Consider the following 27,768-nt stretch of genomic DNA (forward strand, 5'->3'; position numbering starts at 1 on the left):
TCTTACACTAGGTCTATATTTTTTTTTCAAAAATTACGGTAATAAATTATTTTTATTGTTTCCTTGCAGTTACTTCTAAAACCATCTAACATCTGAAAAATGGCTGTGAACCAAGGAGTAGAAATGAAGAGTAGAACAGTGAGTTTGACAATCATTGTTTGGTTGCATAATCATGCAAGTAGTTTGCAGTGAATGGCTACTTTCAACATCCAACTTGCTACTTTTTGGCAGTTAAGTGATGGGATCTGTGGGAGCTGTTAAGTTTAAGTCATAAAATTGTTATTTCCGTTGTTCACATATAAACATACAATCATTACATGGATGTTATATATCACCGTGAAATGTAGTACTGTTGCTTGTGCATGAAACACGTCACTAAAAGCAACTGATGTAAGCATTACGTGGTTTAGATTTGGTTTAGTCTGCACCAACCAGCGATCCCTGCACATTGACATTATCCGACACACACCAGGGGCAATTTTTACATTCATACCAAGCCAATTAAGCTAAAAACCTGTAGGTCTTTGGAGTGTGGGAGAAAACCGAAGTTCTCGGAAAAAAACCCAAGCAGGTCACGGGGAGAACGTACAAACTCGGTACAGACAAGCACCCATAGCCAGGATCGAACCTGCGTCTCAAGTGCTGTAAGCACTGCAAGGCTGCAACTCCACAGCTGCGCCACCGCATCATTGTTCTGTAAATGGAACAGGCTGGGATCTCATGCATCTTTACACTTAAAGCTACTTCTTCCCCCAAATGCTCTGCAAATAGGGTAGCATATTGACCCAGCAATTAGCACTGGCCCTCACAGCTACAGGGAGAACCTGACAGACGTTGTAGGCTTCCCCCATGGTTGTGCGGGTTTGCTCCATGTGCTGGGTTTCTTCCCACATCGCTGGGATTTACCAGAATGCTGCCTGCATTAGAAGGTCTTGGCTATAAGGAGAGACTGGGCAAACTTGGATGGTTTTCTCAGGAACATCGGAAGCTGCGGGGAAACCTGACAGAAGTTTAGAAAACTATGAGAGGCATAGACAGGGCAGGCATTCAGAACCGTTTTCCCAGAGTGGAAATGGCGTAGACCAGAGGGCATGGGTTTAGGCAAAGTTTAAAGGAGATGTGCCGGGCAACTTTTTTTACACAGAGAGTGGTGGCTGCCTGGAACTCACTGCCAGGCGTTGTGGTGGAGGTAGATATGATAGCGGCATTAAAAAAGCTTTTAGATAGGCGATGGATATACAGGGAATGGAGGGATATGGGTCATGTGCAGGCAGAGGAGGTTAGTTGGCACCATGTTCATCGTGGACATTGTAGGCTTGAACAGCCTGTTCCAGTTCTTTGGTCTATGTTCTATCCTGAATCCCAATAAGATTGATTAACTAACTATTGGAAATTACTCTTTTCTGTAGATTAATGGCAAAAAGGACTGAAAGAGTCATACATCTGAGGTGGATTAAATAGAGAGAAATAAAATGGAGAGAAATAAAATGGTCTACTCAAATGACTATCCTAGGAGCTATTGTGGATTTGTTGGGTTGAATGGCTTCCTTCTGTGTCATTATAATACGCGATATCAGCTTTAACTAATATAAGATATCAGCTTTAACAGTCAGTTGGTAAGTACTGAGCCAAAATAGTGCAAGATATTTTGACTATTACTCTGGAGATACTTCATTGCAAAGACCACATGTTTTATTCAGCCTTGGACAAACTGGGTCAGTGTGTGTGATGTCTCGATGGAGTGGCTTTACCATCCAGTCAATACTGGTCAAGGTTACCCAACCTGGGCGACCACTCGCACTCAGTTGTAGCTAAACAGAAAAGGGCTACAACTTAAACCAGATTTGTTTAGTTTAGCTTAGACATACAGTGTAGAAGCAAGCCCTTCAGCCCACTGAGTCTGTGCCGACCAGCGATCCCTGGACTCGAACACTATCCTACACACACCAGGGACAATTTATAATGTTATCAGGCCAATTAACCTACAAACCTGTACGTCTTTGGAGTGTGGGAGGAAACCAGAGCACCCAGAGAAAACCCACGAAGGTCACAGGCAGAACATACAAATTCTGTACTGGCAGCACCCGTAGTCAGGATTGAACCCGGGTATCTGGCGCTGCAGGGCAGCAACACCACCGCTGCACACTGTGCCTAGGTTTTATACAACTACTTGGTATAATCCGCATCCCACTTGGCCAGTTAAGTGGCAAGCTACAGTGGGTCTTCCATCAGGTGAATACAATGAGAATGAAAATCCTTAATAAAAAAACATTGACTTCGCCACCAGATAGACTCAGCATTAAAGCTAATCCCTCCCTTGTAACTCATGCTCATTTCAGGTTTTTTTTGTGAGGTCCTTCAAAGTAATTCCGGCAGTTAAGTTTGAAATGCCAACTGTTGACTGGTGCCATTTAGGCACGGATGTTTCAGTGACTCCCCACCTTAGTGGAATGGTTTGTGGGATTTAGATGAAGTCTTGAGTTATAATCCCTGAGATCTCTTTGCAGCAACAAGCAATTTCCAATTTACACCAATGTGCACCTGCTCCATGTTAGATAGATGCTTTGGATCTCCTTCTCAGTTAACCCATGTGTACAAATAGATGAATATTTCAGTGTTGCATCTGAATATATTTGCAGGATCATACATATACTTTGATGCTGCAGGTACTTTAAATTGATTACGGGTTTTAAATCATCTGAAGTGCAAGATGAAATTTGGTAAATGTTAAATTACTGTTGGCTAGCTGTCTCACAGGTTTGTTCCAAACAATCAGCTTCAAAATCCAAAGGCCCAAAACATAGACCAAGCAGAAGAATGCTACAAAAAGCATTGTTCATCTTAACTTATAGATATAACTCTGACATACTGGTTTCACTCTTACCCTGAACTGAACTTTGCAAGGTATTTTGCTGAGTCGGACCATTCTGAATAATCTCATGACTGGATCCTGCCTGAGGAAGGAAAATATGTATAATTATCAAACGATAATACAGCGACTTAATTCATAATTGGTGTGTGACTTACTGAGGCGCCAGTACCATTTTTCTATTATGAAATAAATAACTGGAGTGTTTAAGAGTAGCAAAACCAAGGCAATTTGCATATTGTGTTTTAAATTATGCTTTTAATTGTTTTTGAATAATATCCTTTTAATAATTTTTAAATGTTCACAAACATTCAAAATGTAGGGTACATACATCACTAAATCAGTGACACAAAAGTCTTTACTAAAGTCTGACAAAGTCACATGTAAATTATTAGATATTCTTCACCAACAATTTTTTTTTCCTAGAGACCAGTTCTCTATTATGAATACAACAGTCACATACACTGATCATTATTTTCTTTAAAGAATAAAACACACGTATATTGGGAATTATACAATATTATATTTATACCTCTCCAGACGTCTATGGAACCATTCTGAAAAAACTCTTAACCTCCTTGATTCAAAATAATATATGATGTGGCTGCAGATCTCAATCACATACACTACAGTTTTCGGAATATAAAGGACTCAGTGTTCATGTCAATATACCAAGATCAAAACTAAGGTCCTTCCTGTGTGAAAACAAGAGCTCGGTTTCTCTCTATTTCTTTGGTTTTATAGGAACATAGTTTCTCTCTATTTCATTGGCTTTATAGGAACATAGTTCATCTCTATGAGGAAGGCCAAATGACAAATGGCTACATTGTGATCTATGTTTAAATTTTACTCACATTACAATATCAAGACGTAAAACTACTTTGAATGTGTATCTGCAGATTCACTGCTCTGTCCTAGGTGTAAATGTCACTACAGTGTATCTTATCCTTTGCAATGTGCAAGAAAACGCATAAATTGTGTTTTAAATTATGCTTTTAATTGTTTTTGAATAATATCCTTTTAATAATTTTAAAATGTTCACAAAGCATTCAAGCCTTTCAAGGACTCTGACTGTTGGTTCAATGCAGAGGCTTTTCTATTACTTTAAACTTTGGACCTGAGAGACACAGTGGGCAATCAGGCCCTTCAGCCCACCGAGTCCGTGCCGACCAGCGATCACCCCGTACGCTAACACTATCCGACACACTAGGGACAATTTACAATTTTACCAAAGCCAATTTACCTACAAACCTGTAGGTCTTTGTGGTGTGGGAGGAAACCGGAGCATACGGAGAAAACCCACGCGGTCACAGGGAGAACGTACAAACTCCGTGCAGACAGCACCTGTAGTCAGGATCAAACCCGGGTCTCTGGTGCTGTGGGGCAGCAATTCTTATCGCTGCGCCACCGTGCTGCCCCATCGCAAGAAGGCAATGAAAAATGTTAGCATTTTGGAATAAATCTGGTGAGCACCAAAAGCAGATATCCCTCCTCATAAAACCGAAACAAGTGTTATAGAGAGATCGTGGCCAATGATGATGCAATTGAATTCCATAATCATTCAAGTCCAGACTAAATCATGGCATTAATTTCAGCAAGAATCTGGTTTCATTAAAATATGATTATGGTTTGCTTTGTGTGCTCATTCTCATGTAATCTTTTTGTGCAGAATATGTATCAGCAAAAACAAAGATCGCATTCAGGAATCACAGTGGGCTTTCAGGAGAAAAGGCACCTCTCGTAAGATCGTTTAGCTAAATTATATTGTAGCTCTTAGGTCTTATTGGTCTCATGATTAATGAAATTAAATTTACAGTTAAAGGAACTTTGCAAAGAAATAGCGTGAAGATGGCCCAGAAATTCAGACTTTCAGCGCTGCTTTTCTGCAAACTGTAGACACAAAATGCTGGAGTAACTCAACGGGACAGGCAATGGACTCGACCCGAACCATCACTTATTCCTTCTCTCCAGAGATGCTGCCTGTCCTGCTGAGTTACTCCAGCATTTTGAGTCTATCTTCGGTGTAAACCAGCATCTGCAGTTCTTTCCTACACATTTTCTGCAAATTGTGCATAGTAATCCTTTTAGACCATAGACAATAGGTGCAGGAGTAGGCCATTCGGCCCTTCGAACCAGCACCGCCATTCAATGTGATCATGGCTGATCATTCTCAATCAGTACTCCGTTCCTGCCTTCTCCCCATACCCCCTGACTCTGCTATCCTTAAGAGCTCTATCTAGCTTTCTCTTGAATGCATTCAAAGAATTGGCCTCCACTGACTTCTGAGGCAGAGAATTCCACAGATTTACAACTCTCAGACTGAAAAAGTTTTTCCTCATCTCCGTTCTAAATGGCCTACCCCTTATTCTTAAACTGTGGCCCCTTATTCTGGACTCCCCCAACATTGGGAACATGTTTCCTGCCTCTAACGTGTCCAACCCCTTAATAATCTTATATGTTTCTATAAGATCCCCCCCTCTCATCCTTCTCATTTACTCTGAAGTTGAATGCATTTTGAGAATGAATTGTACCAACCTAGAAATCCAACTGCACTACTGGAGCCACAAATTCCCATTGCGTATTTGGCTCAATCTCCACAGAAGAGTTGCCAGGGAAAATTGTCCACAGCTTATTGAGGATATCATCATTGGGCAATACAACAATAACCAGGTTTCAGTAAAAATGTGCCTGTTGGGAGTTGCTCAGTACATAGAACATGGAACAGTACAACACAGGAATAGGCTCTTCGGCACACAATGTTTGTGCTGAATTTAATGCCAAGATTAACTACTCTCATCTGCTTGCACACAATCCATATTCCTCCACCCTGTATATTCATGCGTTTATCTAAAAGCCTCTTAAATGCCACCATCACCACCCCTAGCAGTGCATTCCAGGCACCTACCACCTTTAAAGTTTGACCCTCTCACCTTAAAGCTAAACTCTTTCATCTTTGACATTTACATCCTGGGAAAAAGGTTCTGTCTGCCTACCCTATTTACGCCTTCCATAATTTTATATACTTCCCTCAAGTCTCGCCTAAACCTCCAGCATTTCAGAGAAAACAATTCAAGTTTGTCCAAACTCCCCTTTTAGCTAACACTCACTAATCCAGGCAGCATTCTGGTAAACCCCCCCCCCTGCACCCTCTCCAAAGCCTTCCTGTAATAAGGCAACCAGAAATGCATGCAATACTCCAAATGCAGCCTGATTAAAGTCCTGTATAGCTGTATCATGACATTTTACAACTGCACAGGTTGTTCTGGGGAGAAGGCAGGAGAATGGGGTTAGGAGGGAGAGATAGATCAGCCATGATTGAATGGCAAGAGTAGAATTGAAAAGCCGAATGGCCTAATTCTACTATCCCTTATGACCTTATGACTCTTATACTCATGATACAGCTCCAGTCAGAATAACGCCACATTGGTTTCCTACTCTCATGGGTCTTCACCACCTGAATCACAGCACCAACATCCACCTCCTAATTAAACCCCACTTCATAAGGTATCAAGCTCCAGGCAAGAAACACAATATTATTAAACTAATGTTTGCATTCAATCTTGCTCCCAGTCCCATTTTGCTGCATCTAGCAAACCAGAGCAACTGTTGAGGGACAGAACGGTCACCAAAACAATCGGAGCCAAAAACCTCCTAAATTTTAACCCAAATTGATGTTTTCTGGGTCGCCTGCATCATGTAGTGCCACTACTGCTACTGACATCGGCTACCAGTTCATCCTGGGAAATGGAAATAACCAGGATAAATGAGAAGGAAATGGCAAGGACCCAAAAGCACACAAAACATTGCAGTATTAACATGTCACAGGTGGAAAAATCCATTCCAAATTGGAATGGGGAAACCAAAGTCCTAGTAAAGTGGAAATAAAGAGTTTACTAACCCAAATTCTTATTATTTCCATGATCGCATTGAATTTTGAACCTTTTTTGTTCTTTGAAGAAGTTAACTCACTCAAATCTTTATGATTTGTGAATTGAGTAATCATACTAATTTTGTGATTGCACAGTTCACTTCTAATTTCTAGCATTTCTCTAACCTTTCAAAGATTGCAGACACCATCAGCGTACATAATTTATTTGCATTCAATCATTAATTTGGGAGTTCAAAGACTTTATTTTCAAGCTGCATCTTTCAAAGCAAAATGGCTTTAGTTTTTCCATTCATTTTAATTATGAATTATTTCACAGAATAGAATGACGCGACGATGAGGCGAAGTCCAATGTGTAATAATTAAATGAAACAATTGAATTTTATTCAAATTATAATGTTGACTAATAGATGATTTTCTGCATTGCCGATCTACTGTTGCAAGTCTCGTAAAATTTAAGAAGAACAAAAATATTCAAACTTAATGACTGCAATAATCATGTTGGACAGATTACATTTTAAATGCACTGAGGCATTTCAAAATGCAGCTCCAGCTTTAGATAAATGAACAACATGCAAAGAGAGATCAAGGAAGTGAAAATTTCCTCAGTGTCTAAACTATTATTCAACCACCATTGATTGCAAGCTTGTGTCAGAACGAAATGCCATCAGAATGAGGGGATGCTGACCATAAATCAGCTGCTTGTCATTTCACACTCATCTTACCTGCTTGTTATAATTCAGGATAAATAAAGAGAGCGACACGGTCAATCCTAGCTGTGTAGGAAGGAACTGCAGATGCTGGTTTAAACCAAAGGTAGACACAAAAAGCTGGAGTAACTCAGCGGAACAGGCAACATTTCTGGAGTGAAGGAATGGGTGACGTTTCGGGTCGAGACCTGTCTGAAGAGGAGTCTTGACTTGAAATGTGAATTTGGTTGGGACTCATATCTTTTCTGCCATTGCCGTATTAGTTATCCTTAATAGACACCTCATTATTGTGTTAAACAGTGTGGTAATGAAGTCCACTGATTCACCACCCTCTGGCTAAAGAAATTCCTCCTCATTTCCAATCTAAAGGTACATCCTTTTATTCTGAGGCTGTGCCCTCTGGTTCTAGGCTCTCGCACTGCTGGGAACATCCACTCTATTTAGTCCTTCCATCATTCATTCATCCTACACTCACACTCTCCCCAGCACTCTCTCCCGCTCTCTTCCCCACTCTCTACTCCATTATTCAATCGTCTTCAGTTGATAAGGAACAATTATTGTTCACCAGATACATGGATAAGAAAGGTTTAGAGGGATATGGGCCAAACACTGGCAGAAGGAACTAGTATGGATGGGGCATCTTGGTCAGCATGGGAAAGTTGTGCCGAAGGGCCTGCTTTCATGCTGTATGACTCTATGACTGTCTATAGGCACCACCATTGCCAAATTCACCATCCTCAACATTATCCACTTCAAGAAATGTAACTAGATCTGCTGCATAAATATTCAAAGCAGGTGAGTGGTTGGATATTCTGCAGCAAGTAATTAGATTTAACCAAACTGATCTCCCGGTGGCGGATCCCAAACAGTCTTTCCAGGTGAGACAACCTCCTCCAACGTCATCTATTGCATCCGCTGCTCTAGATGTCAACTTATTTTTATTGGCGAAACCAAGCGCAGGCTCGGCGATCGCTTCGCTGAACACCTGCGCTCGGTCCGCATTAACCAAACTGATCTCCGGGTGGCCGAGCACTTCAACTCCCCCTCCCATTCTGACCTTTCTGTCATGGGCCTCCTCCAGTGCCATAGTGAGGCCCACCGGAAATTGGAGGAACAACACCTCATATTTCGCTTGGGCAGTTTGCAGCCCAGTGGTATGAACATCGACTTCTCCAACTTTAGATAGTTCCTCTGTCCCTCCCGTCCCCTCCTCCTTCCCAGATCTCCCTCTATCTTCCTGTCTCCACCTATATCTTTCCTTTGTCCCGCCCCCCTGACATCAGTCTGAGGAAGGGTCTCGACCCGAAACGTCACCCATTATATCTCTCCCGAGATGCTGCCTGACCTGCTGAGTTACTCCAGCATTTTGTGAATAATTAGATTCTAATATTGATTCCCCAGTCCTATTCACTATTAACCTGTCACCAATTCGTAGGCACAAAATGCTGGAGTAACTCAGCGGGACAGGCAGCATCTCTGGAGTGAAGGTATGGGTGAAGTTTCAGGTCGAGACACTTCTTCAGACTTAAAGTCACGGAAAAAGGAAACGAAAGCCATGGACGATTATGTAGAGAGATACAGAACAAATGAATGAAGGACATGCAAAATAGTAACAATGATAAAGGAAACAGGCCATTGTTAGCTGTTTGCTAGGTGAGAACGAAAAGCTCGTGTAACTTGGGTGGGGGACGGATGGAGTGAGAAGGAATGCAGGGATTACTTAAAGTGAGAGAAATCAATATTCATACCCCTGGGTTGTAAGCTTCTCAAGTGAAATATGAGATGTTGTCCCTCCAATTTGCATTTAGCCTCACTCTGACAATGGAGGAGGCCTAGGACAGGAAAGTCAGTGTGGGAATGGGATGGGGAATTAAAGTATTTAGCAACTGGGATATCAGGTAGGTCCAGGCGGACCGAGCGAAGGTATCAGCAAAACAATCACCCAGTCTATGTTTGGTTTTGCCGATGTTCACATCTTGAACAGCGGATATGGTAGATCTAAGAAGGGTCTTGACTCGAAACACCACCCATTCATTCTCTCCATAGATGCTGCCTGTCCCGCTGAGTTATTCCAGCATTTTGTGTCCATCTTCGGTTTAAGCCAGCATCTGCAGTTCCTTCCTAACCAATTCACAGACTTCAGTTACGTAAGAAGTGAAGCTCCTGCTTCACCGCCCCAGCAAATTAGATTCAATCTTGACCTCTGCAGCTGTCTGTGTGGAATTTGCATGTTCTCACTGTGACTGCATACGTCTCTTCTGGATGCTCCTGATTTCACTCTCATTCCTTAGATGAGTGGGGTTGGTCGGTTTATTGGCACTTGTGGGGAGGACGTGTTACAGGGGAATTCATTGGGAGAAAAGGATTGTTCGTTGGACACTTTGGATGACCTTCACTCTTGAAAGGTGGACTGAATGTTGTAAGGAAGTATGGAGGTCAAAAGCATAACTGATCAAACTGAAGGATGAGAGGGGATCTTATCGAAACGTATAAGATTATTAAGGGGTTGGACACGTTAGAGGGAGGAAACATGTTCCCAATGTTGGGGGAGTCCAGAACAAGGGGCCACAGATTAAGAATAAGGGGTAGGCCATTTAGAACGGAGATGAGGAAAAACTTTTTCAGTCAGAGAGTTGTGAACCTGTGGAATTCTCTGCCTCAGAAGGCAGTAGAGGCCAATTCTCTGAATGCATTCAAGAGAGAGCTAGATAGAGCTCTTAAGGATAGCGGAGTCAGGGGGTATGGGGAGAAGGCAGGAATGGGGTACTGATTGAGAATGATCAGCCATGATCACATTGAATGGCGGTGCTGGCTCGAAGAGCCGAATGGCCTACTCCTGCACCTATTGTCTATTGTCTATTGCACTTGTCTGGGTGCTGTGAGGAAGGGTGGGGGAAAGAAGAGGGCTTTGAGGGAAAGTCGGGATGCAAATTATGAGGACCTATGTGGTCAACTTCTCCACTCTGGGCTCAGAATCTGCACTGGGGTGATTCATTTAAGCTCCCCAGTTTGCAGAAAAATCAACAAAAACAAATTGTGTAGAAAGCAACTCCAGATGACGGTTTATACCGAAGTTAGACACAGTGCTGGAGTAACTCTGAAGAAGGCTCCCAATCCGAAATGTCACCCATCCTTTTTCTCCAGAGATGCTGCCTGACCTGCTGAGTTACTCCAACACTCCGTGTCTATCTTCAAATGAAAATTCACTGGGTTTGCAATCAACAGTAAACTTCCAGTTGGAATTGATTTGGTGAAGCACAGATATAGTTTTGACACTTTCCTGACTGTTGCTGTAACTATGTAGTGGCCTGGCGGAGGCCAGAGAAAAGGCAAGACGCCAGGCAGTGTTTTGTTAGATTGCTTTATTAGGCTGTGAGCTGGTGCCCACAGCGTAGTTCTCCAAGGGATGATCCACGCCTTCCCTTGGTCTGGCTTTTAACTCCTTTCACCTGTCCGTCACGTAACGAGGGGGCTGACCCGAGGAGTGGCCTGATCCGCCACAACTACACAATTTGGCTGTATTGTTCGGCATTGATTGGGCGAGTACATTTTCAAGTCTAACTGAATCCCATTGACCAAGCATGTCTACCATCTCATAGTTGGTGGCTCTGAAGCATCTGCCATTGGGTTATGGATTCTGGTTGCCCCTCAGATACTTGAGAGCAAATGTTAAGCTGATGCTCTAATAATTTCCAGACACTGACTGAGGTGTCATTGTTAAACCAGGACTTCATCTGGTCCATCGAAAGGACATAAAAGATCCTATAGCATTATTTCAAAGTGTTGGACTAAGTCCAAACCGAATTTTCCCTCTCAACCAATGAAACAAAAATTGTCAACAGGTAATTATCACCCCGCTCTTTAAGGGAACTGTACTATGTTGTGTTCCTTGCTATGTTCCTTACATCACAACGATGACTACATTGGATAAATATTTTGGCTATAAAAACTTTGGAAGGTCTGTGTTACCCTTATCTTAGACTGTTCTTTGAAGTTCACAATAATGATTCAAGGAACTTACTGTCGGATGTGACCGCGCTTTTGCGGTTGCAGCTCCTAGACTGTGGAACAGCATCCCTCTCCCCATCAGAACTGCCCCCTCCATCGACTCCTTTAAGTCCAGGCTCAAAACCTATTTCTACTCCCTAGCGTTTGAGGCTCATTGAGGAGGCGCTGTGAACTGTTCTGTATGTGCTGTTATGTTTGCGTGCTACTGTATGTTTCATTTTTTTCCTTAGTACCTAATCGATGTACAGCACTTTGGTCAACGTGGGCTGTTTTTAAATGTGCTATACAAATAAAATTGACTTGACTTGACTTGACTTATTCAGGCTGATCCTTCAATGTAAAACTTAATTAAAATTTCCGTCTGAACAATAATAATAATAATAATAATAATAATAATAATATTCATTTATTGTCATTGCAACGAGTACAACGAAATTAAAAAATAGCCAATCCTGACGGTGCGTACAAACATATATGCAATAAATGCAAAAACAAATAAATACATAAATACAATTAAATACAATTATATGACCGATTTTTTAACGGTGTTGCCTAGTGCAAGGTAGTGTTCAGTTCTCGTATGGCCCTGGGGTAAAAACTGTTCTTAAGTCTGTTTGTTCGGGATTTGATCGACCTGAAACGTCGACCAGAGGGCAGATGAACAAACAGACGGTGGCCGGGGTGGGATGGATCTTTTATTATTTTGCCTGCTCTACTGAGGCAGCGTAGGCTGAACAGGTGCTCCAGGGAGGGCAGTGAGCAGCCGATGATTTTCTGGGCCGTCGTGATGACCCTCTGAAGGGCCTTCCTGTCCTTTTCTGAGCAGCTGGCATACCATGTGGTTATACAGTATGCCAGCACACTCTCGATGGAGCAGCGATAGAAGGACAACATGAGCTTCTCCTGCAGGTTGGTTTTCCTGAGGATCCTCAGGAAGTGGAGTCTCTGCTGTGCCTTCTTTACTGTGGTGATGGTGTTGGTAGACCAGGTGAGATCCTCTGCGATGTGCGTACCCAGGAACCTGAAAGCTGGTACCCTTTCCACACAGACCCCATTGATGTAGAGTGGGTCGTAATCTCCACTGGTTTTTCTAAAGTCAATTATAAGTTCCTTTGTTTTGGAGGAGTTCAGGACCAGATTGTTCACTGAACACCATGCTGCCAGCCTTTGGATTTCATCCCTATAGGCTGTCTCATCTCCTTCTGAGATGAGTCCAACCACAGTCGTGTCATCCGCGAACTTGATGATGGTGTTGGTGGGATGGGTGGGGGCGCAGTCGTGAGTGTAGAGGGAGTAAAGGATGGGGCTCAACACACAGCCCTGTGGTGAGCCGGTGCTCAGTGTAATGGTGGAGGAGAGGTGAGGGCCTATTTTGACTGTCTGGGGGCGGTTGGTCAGGAAGTCCTTGATCCATTGGCAGACGGTTTGGGAAAATCCAAGGTCGGAAAGTTTGGTGACCAGTCTGCTCGGGATGACCGTGTTAAAGGCAGAGCTGAAGTCGAGGAAGAGCATCCTCACATAGCTCCCCTGGTGTTCAAGGTGGGTCAGTGCAGTGTGTCACCTGTTCCTTTTCTCCAGAGATGCTACCTGACCCGCTGAGTTACTCCAGCATTTTGTGTCTAACTTCATTAAAATTAAATTAGGAACCCATGGAAAATTAATTGAAGATAATCAAAGACCAGTTTACCTTGTCTTGCTTCAGTGTTGCCGATTTAGTCTCCGAGTCATTCAAAGGTTCTTGAGATTCTGCATTGCCCATCGTGAGTAGACTGTTTGCAAACATAACCAGAATCGGAAATTAATTAATCTCAAATTGCTATGAAAATACAGAGGAAATTATAATAATCGATATACTAAAACTCTCGTTTGTTTGTTTGTTCCTGAACTACAGCCAAAACGGTACATGATAGCGCAACAATTTTAGCCCCACCTTACTCACCGTCGTCCCTTTGGTGCTAATGGAAGAGGTTTCATTGAAATCGGTGTTATATTTTTAAAGTTATTCACATTTTTAAGTTTAAATCTATCTCCTAGGGAGGGAGGGAGGGAGGGAGGGGAGGGGGAAGGAGGGAGGACAAAAGGGTAGGTTGAGGGGGATGGAGTGGGGGGGAGGGGAAGGGGGGAGGGGAGGGGAGGGAGGAGGGGGAGGGTAGGAGGGGGGAGCGGGTGCTACACCAATGCAGGAGAGGTTTGGGCCCAACGGGTCCACTTGGTCTAGTATTAACTAAATTAGAATAATACAGACTCATGCATTTCGTAGAAAGTTGGAACATTAGGAATATTACCACAGGTATGAAAAGTACAGTAGTTCAAATCTGTTCTTCAAAGTGTACAATGTATGAGACACACTGTTATGCACCAGTTTAGTGGTGTTTCCACTAGTGGGAGACCAGAGGTCAGAGACTTAGGACCAGAGGCCAGAGCCTCAGAATGAAAGGACACACCTTTTGAAAGGAGATGATGAGTTTCTGTGGTTAGAGGGTGGTGAATCAGGGGAATTTATTGCCACAGACGGCTGTGAAGGCCAATGGTTATTTTTTAAGGCAGAGATTGACAGATTCTTGATTAGTACGGGTGTCAGGGGTTATAGGGAGGAGGCAGGAGAATCTCTTAATCAACCTAAACTGAACACTAATTAATAGAAAAAATGGACTCGAAACAGCTTTGGTTATAGCAATGATCAAATTGCCTCAGATATGTCATATTTTTTCTAAAGAGGCTGCTGTTATAAATTTCTTCATAAATTTGGTGCCTTCTACTTTTCTTTAAAGAAGCAAATGTCCACTGGGAGCGGCACAGAAAGAGTTAAAATGTATTTTTCCTTGGACAAACCTGCAACCACCTCTGGAGAAATTGGTTGCTTTGAGTCCTCCATAACTTGTGATGAATCTGTGGACTTCATTGCCACAGATGGCTGTGGAAGCCAAGATATTGGGTATTTATAAAGGATAGATTTATAGGTTTTTGATTAGTAAAAGCATCAAAGGTTATGGGGAGGAGAATGGAGTAGAGAGGGAAAAATAGACCAGCCATGATTGAATGGTGTGGTAGACTCGATGGGCCGAATGGCCTAATTCTGCTCCTATGTCTTTTGTTTTTTTTATGGGTTCATCCAAGTGTTCCAGTTGACCTCCCTTGACTGAAAGACATGAGGGTGGCAGGTTATTTAACCATGGTAAAAAAGGCCATAGGTGCATGGAGGAATCTGGGTACGTTGATGGGAATGTGGGGTGAATGAAGGATTAATACACGATTAGTGTAAATGGTTAGTGCAAATTTACACTTGGGTTCATCCTCCAAACTCCACCCTCTGTCTGACTGTGTTAGCTATTTGGTACAATTTGTTGTGTAACAAGGTCATAATTTTAAATTATGGTCCCTGTGAAGAGGTTGGAAAGACAACCCCTTCATCCCTTTGAGTGCAGAGGGCTGAGGGGTGATCGTAGAGAGGTGTATATAATCATGAGGAGAATACACAGAGTCTTTTACCCATGATTGGGGAATCAAAAACAAGGGAACATATGTTTATGGTTGGAGGGGCAAAATTTAACATGACTCTGATCTTTCTTTCCCTCTCAACCCCATTCTCTTGCCACCCTGGCCACCCGAACTAATCAAGAATCTGTCAATCTCTGCCTTAAAAATATCCATTGGCCTTCGCAGCCGTCTGTGGCAATAAATTCCCCAGATTCACCACCCTCTGACAAAAGAAATTTGTCATCTCTGGTTGAATTATCATTATGTGACCTCTGTTGTTCCGGCAAAATGAATAATCCGGCAAGACTCTGGAAGCAAGTGTGCCAGGAAATTGATGGTGTACCTGTACTTGTAACAGTTATAGTAATGAATGGACGATAGTATTTGAAATGCCTTCATAAATAGGACTCCGGTCACCAGCACAACAGAAAGACGCAATAAAAGACACAAAGTGATGGAGTAACTCAGTGGGTCATGCATCTCCGGAGAACATGGGCAGGTGACGTTTCGGGTCCATAAGATGCTGTGGACCATTGACAGCAATGACAGAAATGCATTCCACCGCATTCTACAGATTCATAGTCCTCCAAGCTATTCAGTCTACCTATCAATTCTATCAATTCAGAGAACCAAACATGGTTCAGAGATGATGAATGTCATGCCAGAAAAACAAAATTAAACACTAGGGCAGGTCAGGGCGGCACGGTGGCGCAGCGATAGAGTTGCTGCATTACTGTGCCAGAGACCCGGCTTTGATCCTGACTGCAGGTGCTATCTGTACAGAGTTTGTACTTTCTCCCCGTTTCCATGTGAGTTTTCCCCAGCTGCTCCGGTTTCCCCCCACACTCCAAAGATGTACAGGCTTGTAGTAGGTTAATTGGTTTTGGTAAAGATTGTAAATTGTTCCTAATATACACTTCAAGGGCCAGGAAGCGAGTGGGCAAGATCATCTCTGACCCCTCTCACCCTGGCCACAAACTCTTTGAAGCACTTTCCCCTGGAAGACGACTCCAGAATGTCAAAGCAGCCACAGCCAGACATACAAAAACAGTTTTTTTCCACGAGTAGTAGTTCTACTCAATAACCAAAGTCTGTAGACTCTATTTTGCTCTGGTTTATTTTCACCCACATGTTTAGACCGTAATGTTGTAATGTTTTTTGATGTGGTTATACATTATTCTTAATTGTAACTGTATGTTTGTGTTGTCATTTGTGAGCGGAGTACCAAGGCACATTCCTTTTATATGCACATACTTGGCCAACATACTTATTCATTCATTCATTCATTCATTCATTCATTCATTCATGAGGGGCGTGGCTGTGTTCTGCAGCTGCGGCTCACCGGCAGTCTCCCTGTCTTTTTTTGTTTTTTGTCTATTGTCATCGTTTAAATGTACGTTTTGATCTATTTTTAACTCTGCATATGTGGGGGGTGGTGGGGGGGTGGGGGAAACCTTTTTTTCCAATCTCCTCCTCAACGGAGATGCGACCTTTATCGTGTTGTATCTCCGTTCGCGCTACGGTCTAACACTGTGGAGTCGGCGGCCTCCAGCTGGGATCGACCTTGAAAACTCCGGTCGCAGGGCCTGGACTTACCATCTCGGAGGCTTCGGCCGTGGGCCCTGCAGACCGCAACATCGGGAGTTTGCAGGTCCCTGGCTGGCGACCGGCTTTCGGGAGCTCCAGCCGTAGCAGCGAGGTTCGATCGACCCGCTCGCAGGCCCCTCATCGCCCTGCTTGGCATGGCCGCGGCACTTTCCATCGCCCGGTGGGGGCTCAGGACCTTCACCGGCCTGCTCGGCTCGGCCCTGGGACTTTCCATCGCCCGGTGGGGGCTTCAAAAGTCGGGAGCCTCGATCACCTCGTGGCACCACGGGAGAAGAATGAGGAGGAGATAAGACTTTTCTTTGCCTTCCATCACAGTGAGGGTGTGCCTGGAGCAATCACTGTGATGGCTGTTTGTGTTAAAATTGTAACTGTGTGTCTTGCGTTCTTTATTGTCTACTGCCGGACCCTGATGTGAGAGGACGCTGGCGCTATTTGTTCGCCGCTTCTCCATCAGGATAGTTCGTCTGTTTGTTTTTATGTCATGACTGTTTTTGTAAAGCGTCTTTGAGCACTTGGAAAAGCGCTATATAAAATAAATGTTTATTATTATTATTATTATTATTATTATTATTATTATTATTATTATTATTATTATTATTATTATTATTATTATTATTAGTCAGGTTGTGTGCCCTAAACTTTCCACTGGATCCTTTTGCCCTGATTACATAAGCAGCCAAAATCCAAGCTGAGGGTGCGATGGGTGGGTTTCCAATAGGAACTTGAGCAGGTCCAAGCCCCAAGGTGGAGCTGTGGAGTGCACCATGTAAGAATCATAGCATCATTACGCACCAAACAGGCCTTGCAGCCCACCCTGTCCATGTCAACCATCAATTACCTATCTATGCTGATCACATTTACCAGTACTTGGGCAGGTATCTTGGCAAGGGCAGCAGCGGTTTGAGCTGATTCATGAACAGGTAATGTTTGGAACACTGACAGGAGTGGCAAGAGTTGAATCAACTTCAGGTTTGTGCTTCACAAATCCAGAGCCACTCCTCACTCCAGCATTCTTGTTAGGTGACAGTAATTCTAATCTGCTGCAGCACCTTTGTAGACTGTATTCCACACCCAGAACAACAGCAGTTCCAGTTTGCATGCAACACTTTGATCTTGCTTTGCCTTATTCCACCATTCAAACTTTACATGGCTCTTCCTTGTGTTGCAACGGACTATAGAAGAGAAGGCTTTGGACAGGGCATCAATAATGGTCCATGGAATGTGAATGGAATCGGCCACCCATCTCACACTGGAACGAACAACTCCTGCATACGATGGCCCCACGCACCATATGGAGACACTGTCTCTCTTTTTACTCTGGTGCGGCACGGTGGCGCAGCGGTAGTTCATATCATCATATCATATATCATATATATACAGCCGGAAACAGGCCTTTTTCGGCCCTCCAAGTCCGTGCCGCCCAGTGATCCCCGTACATTAACACTATCCTACACCCACTAGGGACAATTTTTACATTTACCCGCCAATTAACCTACATACCTGTACGTCTTTGGAGTGTGGGAGGAAACCGATGATCTCGGAGAAAACCCACGCAGGTCACGGGGAGAACGTACAAACTCCTTACAGTGCAGCACCCGTAGTCAGGATCGAACCTGAGTCTCCGGCGCTGCATTCGCTGTAAAGCAGCAACTCTACCGCTGCGCTACCGTGCCGCCCTGTTGCTGCCTTACAGCGAATGCAGCGCCGGAGACTCAGGTTCGATCCTGACTATGGGCGCCGTCTGTATGGAGTTTGTATGTTCTCCCCGTGACCTGCGTGGGTTTTCTCTGAGATCTTCGGTTTCCTCCCACACTCCAAAGACGTACAGGTATGTAGGTTAATTGACTGGGTAAAAGTAAAAAATGTCCCTAGTGTATGTAGGATAGTGTTAATGTGCGAGGATCGCTTGGCGGCACGGACTCGGTGGGCCGAAGGGCCTGTTTCCGCGCTGTATCCCTAAATCTAAATCTAAATCTAACTTAAATGGCGTGATGGCATATGAGTTTGTCTTGGTCATTACTGTTCGGCAGGTCCTTCACACCTCAACCTTGCTATCATAATTGGGTACCTGACTCGGATAAGGAACAAGGGTAAAGTTGCAAAATGTGGTGCTCCGAAAAGTAACAGTTGCATGCCACACCACCGGTTTACTGTAAATCTCAGGAAAGCTTTCGCTGAGGGATATCAGAGAACATGGTGTCACATCTCATTCAGGTCTTGGGACTTGATTCATGGCATTGGCCTTCTTACCGATCAGCTGTCGAGGGGCTCACAGGATCCTTGAGAGAACAGCGTCCAATACTCTTGGATTGCACTCACCCTAGTTGCACCATTTTTTCAGGTTGAATGGGTCTGCAGAGTTTCTGTCCCAGCTTCAAAGCACCTTCATTTACTTACTTCAAGCTCCCTACACCTGATGCTAGCTATTCATGGTATCAGCACCCTGTTGATGGATCCAACCAATGAATAGCAAAATTACAGCTAGTGGACATTTGCCTTCCTTACCCCTGACTCAAGCTGCAAATTAACCTTTTGGGAATCCTGCACTAGCACTTCCAAGTCCCTTGGCACCGCCAATTGGATTCAGAAATCAATCAGCCATGATTGAATGGTGGAGTAGACTGGTGGGCTGAATGGCCTAATTCTGCTTCTATGTCTTATGGTCTGATGGACATCGGTATCAGTGTGAATGCACAAAGAGATCAAAGTTGACATGCTATTTGGCACTGAAATTAATTGCTTATTGCAATCTCTAATGCAGGCTTTTAGGGCAATCAAACGTAGCCCTTGCAAACATTTAAACCCCAGTAGTATTGTTGCAGCAGCTAGTGTAATTGTCCTGGATGTACACTGGATGTTTTACATGTACTGTGCTTCTGATGTTGAGAATGAATAAGAACATCTTTAGATAGACATAAAATGCTGGAGTAATTACCCGAAACATCACCCATTCCTTCTATCCAGAGGTGCTGCCTGTCCCGCTGAGTTACTCCAGCATTTTGTACCTATCTTCAGTTTAAACCAGCATCTGCAAATCCTTCCTACATGTAAGAACATCTTTAGTTTGACAAATTTCTCAAGAGCATAACCAATGAGGTAATTAAACAAAAGCAACAATAAAACACATTTATAAAATATTGTTAATCATTTTTTTTAAAACACCTGAAGGAACTTTAGTGCTTTATTCAAAAATGAATGTATGTCTATCTTCGGTTGCAGTAATCATGATGGCATTAGGAACATTGACAGAACATTGGCAGAAACCTTGGTTAAAGAGATAGGTTTTAAATCATCTTGTTTTTGAGAGGGACGTAATTTGAGGTGTTCTGGTGGAACAACAAAAACTACAGAAGAGAGAGGGGTTTAATGAGGGAATTCAAGAACATAGATTGTACCTGAAGACATGGTGATGGATGGAAGACAAATGAAGAGCAGAAGGCCCAGAGAGAAAAACTCAGAACCCAAGTTGGAAAGGGTGCAAGTTCAAGATTCCAGCATTTGTTGTCTTGTGTGCCTTAATGTCAGTAATCTGTGCAATATTCCGGCAACTTTTGCAACGCTTAATCTTGCAGATGGCCAGCAGTGCCCATGGGATAATTCACAAGTGGTTGGTTGGGCTGCTCTTCAACCACATCTAAATACTGCACAAACACTCAAGGTGCTTTTACACTTGTCGAACGTCAAGACAAATAACATTGTGCAACTTTGTACTCCGAGAAAACTGCTTCGGGGAAGTATTTTGGTATTCGTGATCATTTTGAAACTAAAGATAAAACCTGTCTGAATTGTTGGCATGTTTCACCAAAGCGTGGCTCTTTAAATATATATATATATATATATATATATATATATATATATATATATATATACACCCCATCCATCATTAAATCAATTCGTGGGCAGAATATCAGTCACATTCGGCGAAAGGTCCCGCAAAATAAGCCACTGGGAGTTTGGGAGAAGAATGTGGATTAGTCTGTAAGGGAAAGAGGTGAGACTTGCCTGTGAAATGAGCACCTCGCCGCTCTCCTCGCGGTGTCCTCAGCGCAGAAGCGATTGATGCAGAAAGTGGGAGGAGGAGGAGGCAACTCAAGCGCTTCCCTTCACTGCATTGGCTTCCTCGCCACAAGCGGCCACTTTCAATCGCGTCCAACAGCTCGCTACCTTGCGCCCAGTGGCTTCGCTTAAGGTTCAGGGTGGAGCTGTCACTGCCAGCCGCTGCCCTGGACGGATATGTGTCCAGCACTGGGTGTAAACAAGCCTGCACACAAGTACATCCTCAAGTTAATTCACTGGAGAATTTTGGCACCGACAGAAATCATTTAGCCAACCCACATAAGGTCAACTCGTGAACTCTGCTGCTGAAGCAACTAATTTAAACTTTTATTTTCCAATTAAATAAATACTGGAGCATTAAATATCGAAGCAAATTAAAAAGGGTTGTCACGTTGGACTCACATTTGCCGCTGTTATTAAGTGCAAAACATTTTTCTTCCTATACATGATGTCACTTGTCAATGAATTGATTTTTTTAATCATTATTTCCATATCAATATTTAAAATAAACAAGTATGTTAAGCTCAAAGACCATTCCTAAGAAGTGTCAGGAAGGGGTGAAAAATTAACAGTGCAACAGTTACAAAATTCTGAAAGAAACATCGCATACATCTTTCAAATACTGATATAATAATTTATTGTTAGTAATGAACTGAAATGATACAGTGTTGTGTTGTACCATGAAAATATAAAACAAAAGCTGGCATTATAATGTTTTTTTTTGTGGGAGTGCGATAACAATCCAGACAAAAAGCTTAAAGAATTACAACCGCTGATTCTGTTCATGTGAATAGAACAGTGAACGAAAAAACTATTTTATGTTGAATAACCTTCAACTGAACATTTGTCTTGCTACATTTCGCAACACATGGATGTTTGCCATGGGAATAGCTTGAAAGCTGCGTTCACAAGTAATGAAAAATGAAAACACTACCTTTCTAGACTGTTTACCCATGTTCGCTTTTTGTACACTTTCTCATGAACTGAAGTGCATTATCACAGCTGCAAGGAGGGACCACGCACATCTGGACTTTATTGATTAATTTTTTCATGTACATTTAAGCAGCTGTTCTTTGGCAGAGATGTTTTCTTTGAGATATCAAACTATAATCTGTCCCCTCTCTCAGCAGGGCATAAAATATCCTATGGCTCCGTCTCAAAGATGAGTAGGGTTACCAAGTCATATCCCAGCAAGTGTGTATTTGCACTATAAACATACACAGGCTGACAATCTTATCCTTATCTCACAATGAGGGGGGAGGACCTCATTGAAACTTACCGAATAGTGAAAGGCCTGGATAGGGTGGATGTGGAGAGGATGTTTCCACCAGTGGGAGAATCTAGGACCAGAGGTCATAGCCTCAGATTTAAAGGACACTCCTTTAGGAAGGGAATAAGGAGGAATTTATTTAGTCAGAGAGTGGTGGGTCTGTGGAATTCATTGCCTCAGAAGGCCTTGGAGGCCAAGTCAATGGAAGGTAGACACAAAATGCAGGAGCAACTCAGTGGATCAGGCAGCATCTCCTACCCTGACCCGCTGAGTTGCTCCAGCATTTTGTGTCTACCTTCGATTTAAACCAGCATCTGCAGGTTTTTCTTTCCAAGTCAATGGATATTTTTAAGGCGAGATAGATAGATTCTTGATTAGTATGGGGGTCAGGGGTTATGGGGAGAAGACAGGAGAATGGGGTTAGGAGGGAGAGATAGATCAGCCATGATTGAATGGTGGAATAGACTTGATGGGCTGAATGGCCTAATTCTACTCCTATCACATGAATTTATGAACTTATTTGGTGGGAGCTTTTTCTCTGCCTGCATCCAACAATGGTTACAATGCCAAGTTCCTCCATTGGAGAGCACTGGGGAGTGTTGACGATGCCTTTCTTTCTGAATGGATGTGATTGGAAAATATTAGGAGAGATTGAATATGAATGAGTTATTTAAGGGTCATAGTCATACAGCATGGAAACAGGCCCATTGGCCCAACTTGCCCACACCGACCAACATGTCCCATCTACACTAGTCCCACCTGCATGTGTTTGGCCCATATCCCTCTAAACCCATCCTATTCATGAAGAAATCAACTGGTAGGCCAGTAACCAGTTATTAGATCTCATTATGAATAATAGACAATAGACAATAGACAATAGGTGCAGGAGTAGGCCATTCGGCCCTTCGAGCCAGCACCGCCATTCAATGTGATCATGGCTGATCATTCTCAATCAGTACCCCGTTCCTGTCTTCTCCCCATACCCCCTGACTCCACTATCCTTAAGAGCTCTATCTAGCTCCCTCTTGAATGCATTCAGAGAATTGGCCTCCACTGCCTTCTGAGGCAGAGAATTCCACAGATTCACAACTCTCTGACTGAAAAGGTTTTTCCTCATCTCCGTTCTAAATGGCCTACCTCTTATTCTTAAACTGTGAAGAAGGGTGCAAACTTTAGTTTAACATTGACCTTAGTTTAGTTTATTGTCACGTGTACCAAGGTACAGTGAAAAGCTTTTGTTGTGTGTTAACTAGTCAGAGGAAAGACAATACATGATTACTATTGAGCCATCCACAGTGTACAGATTCATGAATAACATGAATAACGTTTAGTGCAAGATGAAGTCCAGTAAAGTCTGATCAAAGATAGTCCAAGAGTCTCCAATGAGGTCGACAGTAGTTCAGGACTGCTCTCTAGTTGTTGGTAGGATGGTTCAGTTGCTTGATAACAGCCGGGAAGAAATTGTCCCTTATTGTGGAGGTGTGCATTTTTGCACCTTTTCCCTGGTGAGAGAGGGGAGGAGTGGCCAGGGTGCCACTTGTCCTTGATTATGGTGGTGACCTTGCCGAGGCAGCGTGAGATGTAAATGGAGTCAATGGAAGGGAGGTTGATTTGTGTGATGGTCTGGGCTGTGTGTTTTAAAATATTTGCAATAACATGTTAGCTATTGTGAACTTTGTTCCCTACCTAGGTGTATTTTTATTTGCTACATTTATGACAGGATTATGGACTGAAAATATTACAGCTATTTTCACTTTTTTTACTTTTTACCCCAGTACCACTTTTCTGCACTAACCCTATATCACTAGATTCCTTTATTACCGAAGAACCTATTGATTCCTGCTTTGAAAAAACCTAGTGATTGGGCCTCCACAGCCCCCTTGGCTGAAGAAGCTTCATATCATCTCTGTGGTACTAAAGCAGTTAAGACTGAAACTGTAAAATCAAATTGAGAGTAAATTGATAAGGTTTGTAAATTATTGTAAAGTTTACTTTCCGCTATGAGGTTTTTAGGTGCCAATTTACACCTAATTTTCTTGCTACCCATTAGGTGTAAGGAATTAGAAAATAAATATAAGCTAGAGAACCACAAGAAACTGTTACATTTCAATATGTAATCTTCATCAAAGCAAAATAAACGTTCAAACTATCCACCCATCACTCGTGCATATTAAGCTTAACCTATGCATATAATTCAAGATTATGGGCTACACTCTTCCTTGGTCATCTGTTACCTCCAGTTGCCACCCCTTTACTTTCAGGCTGAAGAAGGATTCCGACCCGAAACATCACCCATCCTTTTTCTCCAGAGATGTTGCCTAACCCGCTGTGTTACCCCAGCATTTTGTGCCTATCTTCGGTATAAACCTGTATCTGCAGTTCCTTTCTGCGCATATAATTTAAAATAATTTTACTTAATAATTATAATTTTTTAGATTTAGAGATACAGCGCAGAAATAGGCCCTTCGGCCCACCGGGTCCGCGCCGCCCAGCGATCCCCGCACATTAACACTATCCTACACCCACTAGGGACAATTTTTACATTTGCCCAGCCAATTAACCTACAAACCTGTACGTCTTTGGAGTGTGGGAGGAAACCGAAGATCTCGGAGAAAACCCACGCAGGTCAAGGGGAGAACGTACAGACAGCACCCGTAGTCAGGTTCAAACCTGAGTCTCCGGCGATGCATTCGCTGTAAGACAGGAACTCTATCGCTGCGCCACCGTGCCGCCCTTGAATGCATATAATTTAAGATGGTTTTTAATTTTTTTTTAAGTTTCAGTGATGACAAATTGAAAACATTGCTCAATAAACTGCAAGAGTAAAACAACTAATGACATAGCTTCCAACCGCACCTAAAGTTCCATGCCACATGTCACACCCATTCTCAACCAGCAGTTTATTTTTAAGTTCAAGCAAGTTTACTTAATCATTTCCTGGTGGAAAGTTACATGATTAGTGTTGAATGGCCATTACTGCCAGCACTGTGATGTACAATCACTCCGGTAATGAAATGCTCATTTTATGCCCAATCAATAAAATGTTACAATATTGTAGTTTAGTTTAGTTTAGAGATGCAGCGCGGAAACGGGCCCTCGGCCCACCGAGTCTGCACCAACCAGCGGTGGTCCCCACACATTAACACTATCCTACGCACACGAGGGGCAATTTTACACATTCACCAAGGCAATTAACCTACAAACCTGTACGTCTTTGGAGTGTGGGAGGAAACCGAAGATCTCGGAGAAAACCCACGCAGTCACGGAGAGAGCATACAAACTCCGTGCCGACAGCACCCGTAGTCGGGATCGAACCTGAGTCTCCGGCGCTGCAAGCGTTGTAAGGCAGCAACTCTACCGCTGCACCACCATAGCTGCCCGATTGTAACATTCGTTTTTTTAAAGTCTCACAAATTACTATGGACGGAGTAGGGGGAATTATTTCAAATATTTTAGCATGAATTGGATGATTTTGATTATATAATTGCACAGCAAGAATGCCACTATGATGCAATCATACTTATTTTCTCTTAATTAATTCAACCAGCATACTTGAAATACCATGATTAAATTTAACAATGTGTTTCTTTCATTTCGCAGAGGTCAATACAAGGGACAGAATGTAGATTCTCATTCCTTTAAATGTATTTTAATATATTCTCGCCCCGTGCTCTTCAAAATTCCCAGCTTATTTACTGTTTTAATATTTAAACATTCCTAATCTGATATCCAACATTTCCATGACATTACATGCTCCAGCATCACACACCACCCCACCCATGCTTCAGAATATTTCCAAATCAAATGAGGCACTTTGCTGATATAAAATCAGTGACATTGTGTTGAATGTGGTGTGAACATGATACTCCAGCAGATTTGTAAACGTTAGTCTGAATTACTTTGTAATTAACAATCATTTATTCACCATCAGGCATTTTCTGTCATGGTTATTTTGTTTTAAACCATCATCCACTAGCTACACTAAACATAATGGAGGCGATCTGACACAATTGAAATCTGGGCAATAATAATGTAAGGCAGTACATTATTATGATAATAATGTACCACTACAATCAGTGTGAAAGTGGGTCCAGAACCGAAACATCGCCCGTCCATTCCCTCCAGATTTGCCTGATCTGCTGAGTTACTCTAGCACTTTGTGTTCATAAAGATTTATACCCTCATTAATAATGTTGCAATATTAAATTGCCATTTAGTCACTGAATTAGTAGGAAATGTATTATGCAATTGCTTATATAGAGCAAGAATAATATTTCATGTGTTATGACAAGCTTCCACACACCATAGTTCAGGTAACAGTGACATTAGAGTCATAGGGAACATAAGCGTAATTTAAATTCTAATTATTTCCAAACTTTGCTGCTGAGGCCACATAACCCCATTCAACTTCAAACTGAGCTGAATCTTCCTGAAGCTCTTCCTGTCATATTTCCTAGTGCCAGGCATTTCCTCTCTGGTTGTCTATTCCTCCTACTGTCACTTATCAAACAATCAGTCAACCATCGCTTGCCACATCCTAGGCTTCATAAACCATTTCCATCAACAAATTAGACCATCTGTGACCCTCAGAGGTACAGCTTGCCTTCAGACTTATCTATACAGTTGTTGCAAATCGCAAAGTGCTGGAGGAACTCAGTTGGGTCATGCAGCATCTGCGGAGAGAAATAGGTGACATTTCGAGTCAGGACCCTTCATCAGATTAGCTCATCATTAACTTTCATAATGTTGCTGATCATCTTGTTCCACCAGCTCCAGAGTGATACCCAGAGACAATATGTTAGAAGGACCTCTCCAAAGAAATGTATCTGTTTCCAGGATCCCTTTATGAGTTCAGAACATTGCACAGCCACTCTAAGTACTTAAAGGTAGTTTTAACAAGAAGAAGGAGAGGATGCAGAGTGGTGCAGTGTGGAGTTGCTGCCTTACAGCGCCAGAGACCCGGATTCCATCCTGATGACAGAATGTCATATCATATCATATCATATATATACAGCGCGGAAACCGGCCTTTTCGGCCCACCAAGTCCGCGCCGCCCAGCGATCCCCGCACATTAACACTATCCTACACCCACTAGGGACAATTTTTTACATTTACCCAGTCAATTAACCTACATACCTGTACATCTTTGGAGTGTGGGAGGAAACCGAAGATCTCGGAGAAAACCCACGCAGGTCACGGGGAGGACGTACAAACTCCTTACAGTGCAGCACCCGTAGTCAGGATCGAACCTGAGTCTCCGGCGCTGCATTCGCTGTAAAGCAGCAACTCTACCGCTGCGCTACCGTGCCGCCCTATGTACCGTGTCTTCTTAACTTTTGTATTATTTTAGCAGAAAGCAGCTGAGGACCTCTTTCAGGGCTTCTTGATGTGGAATTGTCCAGCACAAAAACAGGCCATTTGTCCCAATTTATATTTGCCAAGGAGTTGGCATCCTTCTGCATTAACCCCACTGCCCAGCACTTGGTCTACGATTTCCTGTACCTACAGTACATGTGCTCATCTTGACACTCTTTCTTGCTATTGACCGCGTGCAGCGTAGGTTTACTAGATTAATTCCCGGAATGGCGGGACTGTCATATGTTGAAAGACTGGAGCGACTAGGCTTGTATACACTGGAATTTAGAAGGATGAGAGGAGATCTTATCGAAACGTATAAGATTATTAAGGGGTTGAACACGTTAGAGGCAGGAAACATGTTCCCAATGTTGGGGGAGTCCAGAACAAGGGGCCACAGTTTAAGAATAAGGGGTAGGCCATTTAGAACGGAGATGAGGAAAACTAGGATTAAGAATTGGAAATATTTAATTTCAGGATTGTTTTGATACCCTTAAAAAGAATTTAATAAGAAATTAGCCGGAAGTGT

At 42.8% G+C, this 27,768-nt stretch overlaps 1 protein-coding gene across 1 annotated transcript in view; it reads right to left on the reverse strand.

Annotated features, from left to right (window-relative positions):
• Window positions 1–20,622, reverse strand: part of bcas1 (brain enriched myelin associated protein 1) — an 81,349-nt gene extending 60,727 nt beyond the window's left edge. The window contains exons 1-3 of the mRNA XM_078418989.1: window positions 20,561–20,622; window positions 13,161–13,242; window positions 2,885–2,954 (exon numbers count right to left, since the gene is read on the reverse strand). Coding sequence (XP_078275115.1) covers window positions 2,885–2,954; window positions 13,161–13,232 — 142 coding nt within the window. The 5' untranslated portion in view covers window positions 13,233–13,242; window positions 20,561–20,622. The remainder of the gene's footprint in view (window positions 1–2,884; window positions 2,955–13,160; window positions 13,243–20,560) is intronic.
• Window positions 20,623–27,768: the final 7,146 nt, after the last annotated feature.

The sequence above is a fragment of the Rhinoraja longicauda genome, chromosome 22, assembly GCF_053455715.1.
Source record: "Rhinoraja longicauda isolate Sanriku21f chromosome 22, sRhiLon1.1, whole genome shotgun sequence".
NCBI classification, from domain to species: Eukaryota; Metazoa; Chordata; class Chondrichthyes; order Rajiformes; family Arhynchobatidae; genus Rhinoraja; species Rhinoraja longicauda.